The following is a 13307-nucleotide window of genomic DNA, read 5'->3' on the forward strand; positions in this document are numbered from 1 at the left end:
GCTGAAACTCTATAGCCATGAAACAGCATCCCATTCCTCCCGGCCAGCCGCTGGCCCCCCACGCCTGGGAAGGTGCCCCAGGAAGTGGAGATGCTTCCCACTGTCCTGTAACTGACTTAGTTCACCCATAATGTTTCCTTCGCCCATGTCAGGGTACACTCCTTTGTCAGAATGACTGTTTCACTGCTCGCGCAGCTCCATCTCCGTCTGCCCACTCGCCTGCCCGTGGACAGGGGTGTAACACGGGGTCCCCATGAGCAGCGCTGTCGACATGGGGGTGCGCCCTTCTTTGGGGGTCTGTCTCCAGAAGTGGAATGACTGGCTCACGTGGTGACTTTAGCTTAGGGTGGAGCTGCCTCGCAGTTTAGGCTTTTTCTGAAATGCAGTTTTAAGGCCTCGGCAGTGACGTGTCCTGATTTAGTTTTCAGAGAGAGCGTGGCTACTTGCAGAGAGCAGCCTCGGAGGAGTGAGCAGACAGCCAGAGACCAGTGAGGGCGTCTGTGCTGGGGCCGGCGTGTGCAGAGAGGGCTTCCGATGGAGGGCTGGCAGGGGGTGGCAGAGGGGAGAGCCCGGCTCACCGCTGGATTAGGAGCCAGGAGGACGGGGGGAGATGGAGACCCCGTGTGGGGGGCATCTGGAGTTCGTTGGGACGTGTTAGGCTCATGGTGCCATTAGGCATCCAACTAAAGCTGACAGGGCCAGGAAAGCGGCCCCAGGAGTTACCCCACGTAGATGGTGGCTCAGTGGTGGGGCCGAGCGAGGTGTGTGTGCTGGGGGCCATGGGAGTCTCCGGGCGTGAGGAAAGAGCTGGGTGGGGGCAGTGGGGTGTTGAGGCTATTTTGTGGAGGAAGCAAGAAAGCATGGATGTGCTTATCTGTGTCCCCCACTCACCTCCGGGGTGTGTGCCCAGGCACTGGGTGCTGTCACAGGCGGGAGCTGTCAGAAAGAGCATCACCGAAGGGCCTTTCTCAAGCCCACTCCCCAGAAGGGCCCGGGGTGGAGGCTCAGACTCGCCAGGCCCAGCTGAGACAGGAAGGAAAGCGTGGGAGAGGCACTTTGTAGCACCCAGGCCCGGGGAGGGTCACAGCTGGGTGCCTCACACCCCTGACCGCAGAACCCACTTCCTATGATACTCTGTTCTGGGCTGTCTCCACCACCGTATGCTTCTGTGAACAGTCAAGTGAGTCTCAGGGGAATATCAACCCCCCTAGGAAGATCAGGTTCGTCCCTCTCTCCTGTAAGAGCCAGTGCTTGGGGTGACTTCAGGGATTCTAGGAGCTCCTTGCCGGCAGGATCCCAGCCAGGCCCTCCCCACCCAGGGAGGGGCGTCTCGCCCCTGCCCCCACAGTAAGCGTTTGCTAAGGAGAGCCAGGCCAGAGCTGCCCCCAAGGCTGACTTGGATTCATGAATTTCAGTGTTTGAACTGTTGGAGAGATGATTAAATAGTGTCAACATGGAAGCACCTAGCTAGTGGCTGACACAGAGCAGGTGGTCAAGTACTGGGGAGGGGGGAGGGGCATATCGGGGTGTGCAGGTATGTGTGAATGAGAGAGAGAGAAACCAGTCTCACCCACAGTGGCTGTCGGTTGTGTGACGCTGCGTTCAAAGCAAGATGGAAGCACCGGGCTATCCCACACACGGCCCAAGAGCGAAAGGGCTCGCGCCTGTCACCCCGTCTCCCCCTCTGCCCCTAAAACTGCAGGCAGCTCCATTCTGCAGGTCAGCTTAGTGGCACAGATAGACCAGAATGGCAGGCAGTGAAACAGACCTGGATTTGGAATACGTTTCTAGGCGACGGCTTCAGAATAGAGCCCTTTCAGAATGCTCCGGCGATTTCCGGCTGAATGACAGGCGTGTGAAGTAAGCCCCGGGTCAGAGGAGCGGCGGTCCCAGCAGAGACCCTGCCCTGCGAAGCGCCCTCCCCGCCCCCCTAACATTCAGGCCAGTGCCCTCCTGTGGGCTCCACAGCCCAGACCACCTAGGCAGGTCTCTGATCACCTGCCATGGCCTGTTCCCGGCAGACACTTGGTACGTGCTTTTCAATTTAATTAAAAAGCTGCTCAGCAACTTTTCTTCTTCATAAAGAGTTCCATATATGCAGAAGTCTAATAAAGGGGGCTAGATTTCATCTGCTGATCCAGCAAGCCAGAAATCAACATTGTGCAGACAGCAGAGCTGGGGAGACAGGGAATCAGATGCTGAGAAATGGTCCGGGAGGCCAGGCCGGAACCCCAGGCTGGCGGGAGGTGGCTGAGAGGAGCAGGCCCCGAGAGGCCTGAGAGCCTTTGGCAGAGGTGGACGCTCGTCGGGGCCACAATAAAAGCTCGACTCCTGCGTCTGACATTAGAGAAGGTGCCGGGGTGGACACGGGCGCAGGTGGGCGCAGCGAGCCGGGCCGGCAAAGGACGGCAGGGGTGCTTGACCACACAGACGACTCCCGCCTTCCCCTCTCCACCTCCGGCTTCTGGAAATGCTGCATGCCGGAGGCATGAGAGGTTTTATTTTTATTTTTTTAAAGATTTATTTATCTGTGCATACAGAACTGGGGTACAGACCAGAGGTGCAGGGGCGGCGAGAAGCTTCACCAGAGACAGAGCGGGGAGCAGAACAGGCTGACTGACAATGTACACTGCACTGCTGAGGGGAGCAGCGGGCGGGGCAGGAGAGGTCTGCCAGCCATGTGGGTCACCTCCGGGGCAGAGATCGAACGCGTGCTGCAGTGGCTTTAGCTTCTTAGTTCTGTGCTTTAAGCCGCTGCGCCACCAGGGAGGGCCTGGCGTGAGAGGTTTTAAAGTGAGGGCTGTTGGCAGCTTGGGGTTAGGTTTGGTGCACAGTGGTCAGCTGCCCACCGTGGTGCTGTCCCTCCAGAGTACCTGAAGGAGACCCTGGAGCAGTACGTGAAGCAGCTGCAGGTGGTGAGGGTGGTGCGGCAGCAGGAGCGGAAGGGGCTGATCACCGCCCGGCTCCTGGGGGCCAGCGTGGCCCAGGCAGAGGTCCTCACCTTCTTGGATGCCCACTGTAAGTACAAACCCCGGGCTGGCAGCGGGAGGCCGGGGAGGGGGGTGTCCGGCCCCCTCGCTGGAGAATGAAAAGCTATCACGGCCCTGGAAGGCCCCCCTGCCGGGCTGCTGTTCAGGAGAGTGGGGGGTCTAGACTGCTCCAGCGCCGGGGACCCCTTTCTCCCTGCAGCCACCAGCCTGTGACCACTAGTGACCCCACGCTTGCCGGGCAGGCTCCCTGTGCAAATGCTAAAGCAAAAGCTGACCTGACTTGCGTCGGCTGAGTGACACCTCTGGTCACTCCTCCAAAGCTGCCTGTCCGAAGCTCTCAGGAGACCACCCTGTTCTCGCTTCAGCTGTGGAGCGGGCCGTGTCTGCCTATACCCTGGGAGTGGGCGGAGGGTCATCTTGTCCTCCCGGGTCTCCCCCTGGCACAGGCTCCTCTGTGGTTAAGCGCCTGACCGCTCCTCTGGTCCGGGCCTGCAGGCGAGTGCTTCCACGGCTGGCTGGAGCCCCTTCTCGCTCGGATCGCCGAGGATGAGACCGCGGTGGTGAGCCCAGACATCGTCACCATCAACCTGAACACGTTTGAGTTCTCCAAGCCGGTCCCTGCAGGCAGAGTGCACAGCCGCGGGAACTTTGACTGGAGTCTGACCTTTGGCTGGGAGACTCTGCCTCCACATGAGAATGAGAGGCGCAAGGATGAGACCTACCCCATCAAGTAAGCACCCCTGGCGAGCCCCACCTGGCCTCCGAGAGCCGGGGCTCACCCGGCCCGGGGGCCTGGGTGACACCGAGTCAACATCACTTAGGCGCTATCAAGCACTTGCCATGTTTTGTTTAATCCTCATGTCTTGTGAGGTAGGTCCCAGGATTAGTCTGATCGACAGGCGAGAACGCCCGTCTCCAGCTGATTAAACACTGGCCTCCCATGCTGCCGGGCAGAGGCTGCTGGCCGGGCGCACCCCCTCGTCCCCCTTGCAGGATCAACAACATCATCAGGGATGGAGGGAAGCAGAAGCTGGGGTCCACTGAGCAGAAAGAAGGCTTGAACAGAGGAGGGGGTTCAGTGCCTCCCCCTCCACATGGCCAAATCCTAAGAAACATCAGGCGTCTCGTAGAGGGGCTGGGCTGGTGCCACACCAGGAAACCATGGGCCTGAACAGCCAGCTGCTCTTCCTTCTCCAGCAGCAGAAGGGGCTCAGGGGGACAAGAAAAGGCAGAAGGAAGAGAAGAAGCGGGGCCCTCCATTGACCCTCTGCTGCAGTATTAGGGATGCCTTTTGTTTGGTGCACCAGTGGTCAGGCCCCCTCCCTGTGGCCAGTGGTCAGGCCCCCTCCCTGTGGCCAGTGGTCAGGCCCCCTCCCTGTGGCCAGTGGTCAAGCCCCCCTCCCGCAAGTGGGGCCCAGGCACGCAGTAGCACAGTCTGGGACGGGCACCTGGCTGCTGCCCATCTCTGACTTCCATATCCAAGGTCCACACAGATGGAAGACAAAGCGCCAGTGTCTGCAGAATGAATTTGCTCCCTGGTCCAAATACCCTTGTGAGGTGCTTGGCTCGCCTGAGGGGCATCACACCAGCAGCCAGCAGCTGGCACCTTCGGCCTCACTCTGACAGTCACAGGCAGCAAGGGGCCCCGGCAGGGGAGGGTGGGGCTGGAGAGTAGGCCAGGAATCAGGCAGTTTCCAGGGGTGGGCTGTTGGTCGTGGGGCCGCACGACCGCCAGGTCCCCTAGAGGTTTTATCATCTGTGCCTTTCCACGGGGGAGACCTCATAACACCAAGAGGCAGGCCCAAGAAAGCTGGGGAGACCCCCAAGAAAAAGCAGGTTAGCTCCAGAATGCTCAGCGAGAGCCCCTGGGCTGTCTTTCTTCCCGGCCTCACTGGAGCTGGCTTCGAACCCCTGCAAGAGGTCAGAGCATGAAAGCCTGCCCGAGCACGCAGGCCTCCTGAATGAAAGCCCTCCCAGAAAAGGGCTGTGGGAGCCAGCCTCAAAAGCAGCCTCCTGGTGACACCCAGGCCGGGCTCAGGGGACGGGTGGCAGAGGCCCGTTGCGGCTGCCTGACTTTCACACCTCTCTGCTTGCGTGTGCCACGTGAGCCGGGCGCCGAGGGCGGCCGAGCCTCGCTGGGTTGGGCTGGCGCAGCAGCCATGAGCTCACCCCACGTATGTGTCCTTGTCCCCCCGGCGCCCACCCCTGCCTGCAGCCCCTAGCTCTGGCTTAGGCGCAAAGTGGTATCTAGATTCTAGGAGGGAGGTGTCGGTCATCTTACTGTGGCCTGGCCGTGCCTCTCTGCCTTAGCCTGCAGCCAGAATCTCCTTGTAATCCCCGTTCGTCAAAGCTGAACTTGATTCTACCTCACTTCCGACTCTGTTTCCAGAAACACCTCCTCAGTGTCTCTGTTCTGCTGCTAGGCTGGGTGCTCGGGAAATGGGGCCTTTCTCCTTCTGCCTGACACATTCATGGCACAGGCCCTGGTGGGTGTTGAATACAGTCTTGGTTCCGTGAGTGAGTGAGTGCCTTTTAGAAGAGGGCAATGATAATTGAGTTATATCTCTCCTTGACCTCATCCCATAAGGAACATCACAGGGAATGCCGATACACATTTGCTAAGTGAATACATCAGCAGCACAGAGGTGATACCCCAGGAGGGAGGGACGGAAGGTGGGAGCGGAGGGGGAGCCGGGCCTCAGAAGATGCACATGCTTCTCCCTCTGTCTCTCCAGGTCCCCGACGTTTGCTGGTGGTCTCTTCTCCATCTCCAAGTCCTACTTTGAGCACATCGGTACCTATGATAATCAGATGGAGATCTGGGGAGGGGAGAACGTGGAAATGTCCTTCCGGGTGAGAGTGAAGAGGGCTTCATGGGGGAACCACAGCTTCCTGGGCACAGCTCGAGGTTCTGCCTCGTGGGCGGTGACAGTCTCGGGATGCCAGCCCGGCACTGGACTTCAAAGGGCAGCTGTTTCCTGCCCTGACTCCGCCTTTTCTCTGCTCTCCGCCCTGCCCCTGGGCAGTGGGGTTTTGAGCATCAGATTGCACAACTTGGAACAAATGATGGGCAGGACTTCTCAGAAGGCAGAAATAGCGGGGGTGACATGGACTGGATAGCTGGGAACTGGAGGCATCGTTCATGATGCCTATGAGAAAACAGAGGGTGAAGGGGCACAGGTCAATAGCAACACTGCTTTTCTGGAAAAATCTGGCTCCCCTTTCCAGGGCACAGTCACATGCCCCAGTAGCCAACCCTGTGCTCAGCAGATTCACAACTGGATGAAAAAAGGGGCACCCAAGAGACGACCCCAAACTCAGAGGGATTCCAGCATTTAGGCAAATCAGGACTTGGTAGGAAGGAAGGATTACCTCTCCACAAAATCGACATGCATCCCCGTGCCGGTGAGGACGTCATTAGTGAGGAAGGGAGCTCATTGAGGAAGCCCCCTCTGACTGCTCCCGGCATGTACTAAGCGCATCACCAGTAGCTGCTGTTGCTGCGACCATGGCTGTATGTGCCTGTTGCTGCTGGGCTAAGATGAACGCCAGCACACCTCCCAGCCTAAAACCTAAACCGGAGAGGAGGGGCCTAGTCTGGCCCGCCCCACAGACAGGGGTCACGAGCTGTCACCGGAACTCCCAGGGCTCTGACTCTAGGCTGGTCCAGAACCTCCGACCTCTGCTCAGTCTCTTCCAGAAGCTCATGTGCCACACGTCCAGATGACCCCCACGGGCACCCACATGGTTCTGCTCGCCTTTAATTAACGCACTGATGTCCTCAACTGGGTCACCGTCTGTCTTGACTCAGAGGAACGTGAGTTTCCAGAAACGCTCTGGTGAGCTGATAAAATCACATTTCCCAGTCAAAAAGCCAAGCCACCAGAACTCAGCATCGGCACAGGGACACAAATTTAGCCATCTGTCTTTCCTCTCAATAGGGCCAGTAAGCCTCAGAACCCTGCAGACTTCAGAGCCTTAAATCAGTAAGCCTACAGGACAGCCAAGAGTTATGTGGGTGTGGCTGAAGCTGGCCGATGCCCTTTCACGCAGGGAGAGGAAACTACTTCCCTGTGTCCTTCGATCTGGGGTCTGACTCCTGGAATCGAACAGAGCTGCCTGGGGGAGCCTCTCCCTCCCAACACCTGAAAACCCCGTCTTACGGTCCCCGGCAGGTGTGGCAATGTGGGGGCCAGCTGGAGATCATCCCCTGCTCTGTGGTGGGCCATGTGTTCCGTACCAAGAGCCCCCACACCTTCCCTAAGGGCACCAGTGTCATCACTCGCAACCAAGTACGCCTGGCTGAGGTCTGGATGGATGACTACAAGGAGCTTTTCTACCGGAGAAACCTGCAGGCAGCAAAGATGGCCAAAGAGGTGAGAGAAAGTGGCGTTGGAGCAAGGAAAGTGTAAACCCGAGGCCCTACTCGAGGTCCGAATGGGAAGAGGTCTCCCAGCTCTACCTGGTGTAGGCTTTGACCCCCAGACCCTGTGAGCTAGAGACCCCAGAGGCTGGATTTTGAAGATTAGAGTAGGGGGAGACGAGCCTTTGTCTTCCCCCAGAGAGATCTCAGCATCTTGTAGGAAGTGGGGGGGAGGGAGGCGAGAGCGGTGAGAGGGGTTTGGGGGACGAACTTCTTCCGGGGATCAGCTTGGCTTTGAGAAGTTCAGAAACGGTACTGGTGGGAAACTTGCTGGGACGTCCTAGGAGGAGGAGGAGGAGGCCAAGGGTGGGGACCCCAAAGCCAAGGCAGAGGGGTGGGAATGGGTGCGAGACTGAGGCATGGAGTACCCCAACTTGCCGTGAGCAGGGATGAACACAAAGCCCACTCTGGTCGCAGCAAACCCCCGGCCAAACGGGCAGTTCGCCCAGGCAAGGCGGTCGAGGCTGGTGGGACTGACCTTGGGGCTGACTTACTGACAGAAATCCTTTGGTGACATTTCGGAACGACTCGAGCTGAAGGATCGGCTCCACTGCCGCAACTTTTCCTGGTTCCTGAACAACATCTACCCGGAGATGTTCATTCCTGACCTGAAACCCACCTTCTACGGCTCTGTGAGTCTTGAGAACCAGCTCGCCCACCCACATAGCAGCACCCCCACCCCACCAGAGAGGTCAGGGCCCCTTACCCTGAGGGGTGAGAGCAAGAATTGGTTTGTACTGTCCACACTCCGGTCAGTAGGAGAGACCATGCTGGGCTTGCAGAGATCGCTGAAAACCGTCTAAAGAGAAAGCGACCACATCAGTGGCTCTCGAGCGTCAACCTGCAGAAAAATCCCCCGATGGGTGTTAAAACACACACCTCTGACTGCGCAGGCTGAGTGGGGCCTGAAGGCTGCATTTCGAACAAGTCCCAGGGTAACCTTTTGAGCCTTTACTGCTAAGCAAAGTCTCACGTGCTAAGGGTGTTTCCTAGGGACCTGGCAGCCTGCCCAGCCGGCCCTTGCCCAGCCGGCCCTTGCCCAGCCTCTGGGCTCCACACCTCACTCTGCTATGAACTGCAGGCATCTGAGTTAACGAGGGAGCAGTGAGCAGAGGAGAAACATCAGACCGAGCCCAAAGTGCCTATTCCCATTGGGTCCCGCGTCACAAACTGAAATATGCTGACGGACCTTGCCGGGTTCCCCCTCTGCAGATCAGGAATCTGGGGGTGAACCAATGCCTGGACGTGGGTGAGAACAACCTCGGAGGGAAGCCGCTCATCCTGTACAGCTGCCACGGCCTGGGTGGCAACCAGGTATGGGCAGTTGGGTGACCCCTACCTCTGGGCACCTCCTCTCTTCCCAGGCCCCTGGTCTCTGCTCAAAATAGGCCTTCAGGGGGTGAGGGTGGGGAGCGGGGGTCTGCAGAGGGAGAGGGAGATGCCACCCCTGTCCTCACCAGGCAGAGAGGGATGCATGCCACAGACCAGTGAGAGCTCTGAAGTGGGGACACCCAGAGGCAGGCTGGGTCTCAGCTGCGCTGCCAGGAGAGGGTGGGTGGGGGGTGGGAGGTACAGAAGCTCGCTAGGGGCTGCCAGCCGCTGAGTGGTGTTTTAGAATGAAGGTGGGAAAGTTCTGAGCGCTTTCCGTCCTCCTCAGCTGTGTCCTCAGCGCTTCTGCTGCCCAGAAGCTACCATTCTGGTCCTCACAGGCAGCAGTGACCCCAAAGCAACCACCCTCTGACATCCTGGGACTCTCCTCCATGCTGTTAGTGACCCCAGCTTGTTCCAAAAAAAATATTTCTGCAAACAGAGCGGGGGTACGGGCCAGAGGGGCTGGGGCATGAGCGGATTCGCCAGAGACAGGGTGGGGAGCAGGACAGGCGGATGGAGGAAGTGCACTGCTGAGGGGAGCAGCGGGGGGAACAGGAGAGGTCTGCGCCACATGGGTCACTCCCCGGTTTGGATTGAACTTGCTGATGAAGTGGCTGCGGCGGGCTTCGCAGTGCTGTGCTCTAACCCGTCGCGCCACCAGGGAGGGCCCCGGGGTCCCTGTCTTCCTTGAACCCCCAGTGTTTGGTAGCTGGGGCAGGAGTGGCCAGGGCCGAGGCACAGGGCACCAAACGCAAATGAAGACCGAGTCCGTCTAAAGCTCTTTCCTGTGCGGTGGCATCGCGATGACGTTAGGCACGTCGATGAGTATTTTTATCTTAATAGTCACCTACTACCAGCAGAAGAACAACGAACGTGTCAAACACATGATTTCACAAACAACGCTTCAAAGGAGGGGTCAACGTTTAACTTTTCATTACAGCAAAGAGAGGAACGATTACTCTGCGTAGCCCAGACTCGGTAAAGAGCCACAAGGCGGCACCGGAAGTGCTGGCGTCTGGAGGCAGCTCCCTTGGGGCGGTCACCTGCTTCCCGAGGCCGCCCAGGGCACCCCAGGGCATGGGGCTTTGGCAGCCGTGGGCCTGCCCAGCCGCGCCCCTCACCTGTCTTGTCTGCCTTCTAGTACTTTGAGTACACAACCCAGAGGGAACTTCGCCACAACATCGCCAAGCAGCTGTGTGTCTACGCCGGCGCCTCCAGCCTGGGCCTCAGGAGCTGTCACTTCGTTGGCAGAAACAGCCAAGTCCCCAAGGATGAGGAGTGGGAACTGACCCAGGTGAGCCAGCTGCCCGGAAGCTCGACTCGGGCCTCAGGCCACCACCGAGCCCCTCTTCAGTTCGGCATCTTCTGCCCGAGAAGCCCCGGGCTGCCCAGGGCAGTGGTGAAAGCAGAAGAGTGGACTCGGGCACAGGGGGGGTTCTCGGGGCTCAAGCAGCGTTTGGGGGTGGCTGATCCACAGGTGGAGTTGGGTGCCGGCCCTTGGCAGCTCTGCTGCGGCTCACGCGTTTTCAGGCCGAACCCAAGTAGGAGGTGGAGAGTCACGGAGAGCAGGTGCCACGTGCAGTGCGCCCACAGACGTCGGTGGGATGAGTCTTTCTCTGGCTCGTCCCAAGTAGAGGGTGTCTCAGCTCTGTAGATGAGCCGTTTGAAGCCCAGCGAGGTTGGGGTCCGTCACTAGTGAGCGGCAGGCCTGGGGTGCAGGCCTGGATACATTGAAGCATCACTGCCCCCGTAAGTGATGTCACCCTTGCAGTACTTGACCCAATGCAGCACCCCAAGCCACCGTGCCCCTCTCTAGTCCCCAGCTTAGGGGAAGAGGGACCTAATAGGGTCACAGAGGGAGGTGTCGGGCATGACCAAAGGCAGACAGTGGGAGTGGGCAGCAGGGCTTGCAGACTGGCCATCTCCAGGAGGGGGCCCAGAAAGCATATTCCAGTTAGCCCGTCACCCTGTTTCCTCAGGTGGACACTCAGAAGGACATAGGCGGACACGGGTGGACCCTCCGGAGGGCGTCCGCCAGAGTGTCTGGCATTTGAGGAGAATTCGGAAGAGTTCTCTGCGCCTGTGGGCTCCCTTGCCTTTTTCCAGTCACCCCACCCCCTTGCACGAGTGGAGGCCTGAGGCTCAGGTGACCCTTTGCTCTGTCATCTTCTAGGACCAGCTCCTCAGGAGCGCTGGATCCGGTACCTGCCTGACATCTGTGAACCAAGTGCCAGCCATGGCCCCCTGCAACCCCAGTGACTCCCACCAGCACTGGCTCTTCGTCTAGGCCCAGTCAGAGGCAGCTCTTAGGCCTAAGGGCTGATTTCTGAACTCAGTGACTGAAGGCAGGACCTTCCCACTCCTTGCAATGACATGGGTGGGTTTTCTTTCCTCAGCACTGATGGGAGGGATCACCAGAGCACATCATTCTTGGCCAGGAGCCAGCCTTCTGCCCTAGAAATAGAGGCTTCCAAAGTAGAGTCAGCAGCTGGGGTAAGGCCCAGGGTAGCGGTGCTGAACTCAAGAAAGCGCTTGCTGCTACATCCCGAATGCCTTGTGGCCTCGGACACCCACAGAGTCCAGTGGATAGTGTCTCCTGACAGAGGAACTAGGCGTAAGAGTGTCCTTTGCTGCACTTACCTGGACAACCATTTACAGTTTACAGAAGGCGCCTTGACAAGAATCCTTCATATCACTTCATCTGCACCACAGAAAGATAGGACTGAAAACCCAGTTTTACAGATAAGAAAACTGAGCCAGAGAGAGATAAAGGGGTTTGCTAATAGCCCCAGAGCTGGACGGCTGGAGCCCGGACGGCGGAGGCCCATGCTGATCAGGGAGCCCAGCTCCTTCCGCCACACCAGCGCTAGACGCCGGCCGGCCCTCCCCACGGCTCAGCACTCCTGGCTCTGGTCTCCAGAAAGCCTCCAACAGTGGAGCCAGGCAGCCAGGAGGGCGACCACCTTTGGGGGCCTGGGGGCGTAAGCAGGGCATGGCTCCCTTTCCACTGTCCTAGATTTACTACAGGTGAGAGACAGGTAAGCTCTGGGGAAGCAGGGCCCGCCAGCTCCCGAATCCTAAAGGCCTGTAAGCACAACTTTAGTCCATCACTACCTTTCCCAGTGCGGGGAGATGGATCAGTGAAGTGATGTCTCCAAGTCCCCAGTCTGAGACCCGGGCCCCGGAAAGGCTAAGAAGAGCCCCGGAGGTCAAGGAGCAGAGACCTGGTGTGCAGCGAGGCTGAGCGGCCGCCCCCCGCCGTCTGCGCAGAGTCCCGGGCAGCGGACCCCCGTGTTGGCCAGCTCTGCCCCAAGCAAGCCAGGCCCCACCACACAGGCTGCGCCTGAATTAGGGAACCCGGCCGGCCGGGGGACCTGGGCCTTCCGGAGGGCCCTGACCTTCCTTCAGGCGCCGGCTGTCATCTTGGGCACCACCACACGTGGGTGCCAGGGGACCACCACTGCCCTCTGTCCCCACACTGCACTACAGGCGCACGGGGGCGGGGGGGGGGAGGAGGCCTGGGGTGAGGACATTCTGGAACAGCCGCACCCCCACCCCGCCAAGGGAGAGGAAGCAGCGACCAGGGACCCAGAACAAGAAAAGGAAAAGTTCTTTCCCAGAACGAGAAGAACGCTGGGCAGGAAAGCCCAGTGGCAATAAAGCGTATGGCGTTGGGCATTACCTGTGTTGGTTTCCTCCAGTCCCTCGGCTGGTCCCCCTGCAGAATCCGCTGTTGACTCAGGCTGTGAAGGTCACAGCCACCTGAAAAGCTCTGTCACAGCCACTCTGTCCCCCACATCCTCGGGGTCTCAGTCTAGTAGTCCCCAGTCCATGGTTTCAAGCTTGGAGAAGAGGTGTGAGGTGAGGCTCCTCTCCGGGGCCTCAGCTCTGAGTGGGAACACAGGGCGTGAGGCAGGGGAGGAGCCGGTGCTTGAGGGTTCTGCTCTTCCTTTCTAGGGGCGGCAGGGGGGCTTCTCAATGCGGGCGACATTTGACCTCAGAGCTCAGGGTGAGTCCTGCAGTGGGAAGGGCCCGCCAGCAGGGAGCTGGGGCCAGCAGTGTTCTTCCGTGACAAAGTCACGGGTCCGGGTCCCAGGATGCCACGTGAGGGAGCCCCGGGCTGCCAGCCGACACCTCTGAGCCAACGCCCCGCACTTCTGCCTTCATGGAACCCTCCCTTGCTCCATAAAAATAGCTTTAAAAACTAGGTTTTGCAACTGTGTTAAGATAAAGGTTACGATAATCTAGGCTGAGGATATCTGCTTTATTTCTTACGATTGTAAAGGAGACGAAGCCATTTTGGAGGCCCCTGAAAGCATGGTCGGCAACAGGCAGGGGACTCCTGTGCCCGTGGGTGAGCTGGCCCAGCGGAGTCCAGTGGCCAGGGCTGTGGCTGCCACACAGAGCCCTCCCTAGCCTCAGCCCTACTCGCTTGCAGTGTCTACAGCGGGTCAGCCAGGGACAATTTGTCATCTATTCCAGTGGCTGTCACACTGTCGACATCACGGGCTGTCCGGCCAGCC

At 59.1% G+C, this 13307-nt stretch overlaps 1 protein-coding gene across 1 annotated transcript in view; it reads left to right on the top strand.

Moving 5' to 3' along the window:
* The window catches only part of GALNT6 (polypeptide N-acetylgalactosaminyltransferase 6), a 17119-nt gene extending 5984 nt beyond the window's left edge, over positions 1 to 11135 (top strand). The window contains exons 3-10 of the mRNA XM_004692734.2: positions 2869 to 3018; positions 3486 to 3720; positions 5726 to 5843; positions 7166 to 7366; positions 7914 to 8045; positions 8626 to 8727; positions 9926 to 10078; positions 10958 to 11135. Coding sequence (XP_004692791.1) covers positions 2869 to 3018; positions 3486 to 3720; positions 5726 to 5843; positions 7166 to 7366; positions 7914 to 8045; positions 8626 to 8727; positions 9926 to 10078; positions 10958 to 11071 — 1205 coding nt within the window. The 3' untranslated portion in view covers positions 11072 to 11135. The remainder of the gene's footprint in view (positions 1 to 2868; positions 3019 to 3485; positions 3721 to 5725; positions 5844 to 7165; positions 7367 to 7913; positions 8046 to 8625; positions 8728 to 9925; positions 10079 to 10957) is intronic.
* The last annotated feature ends 2172 nt before the right edge of the window (positions 11136 to 13307 follow it).

The sequence above is a fragment of the Condylura cristata genome, unplaced genomic scaffold (assembly GCF_000260355.1).
Source record: "Condylura cristata isolate star-nosed mole 26May11 unplaced genomic scaffold, ConCri1.0 scaffold00034, whole genome shotgun sequence".
NCBI lineage: Eukaryota > Metazoa > Chordata > Mammalia > Eulipotyphla > Talpidae > Condylura > Condylura cristata.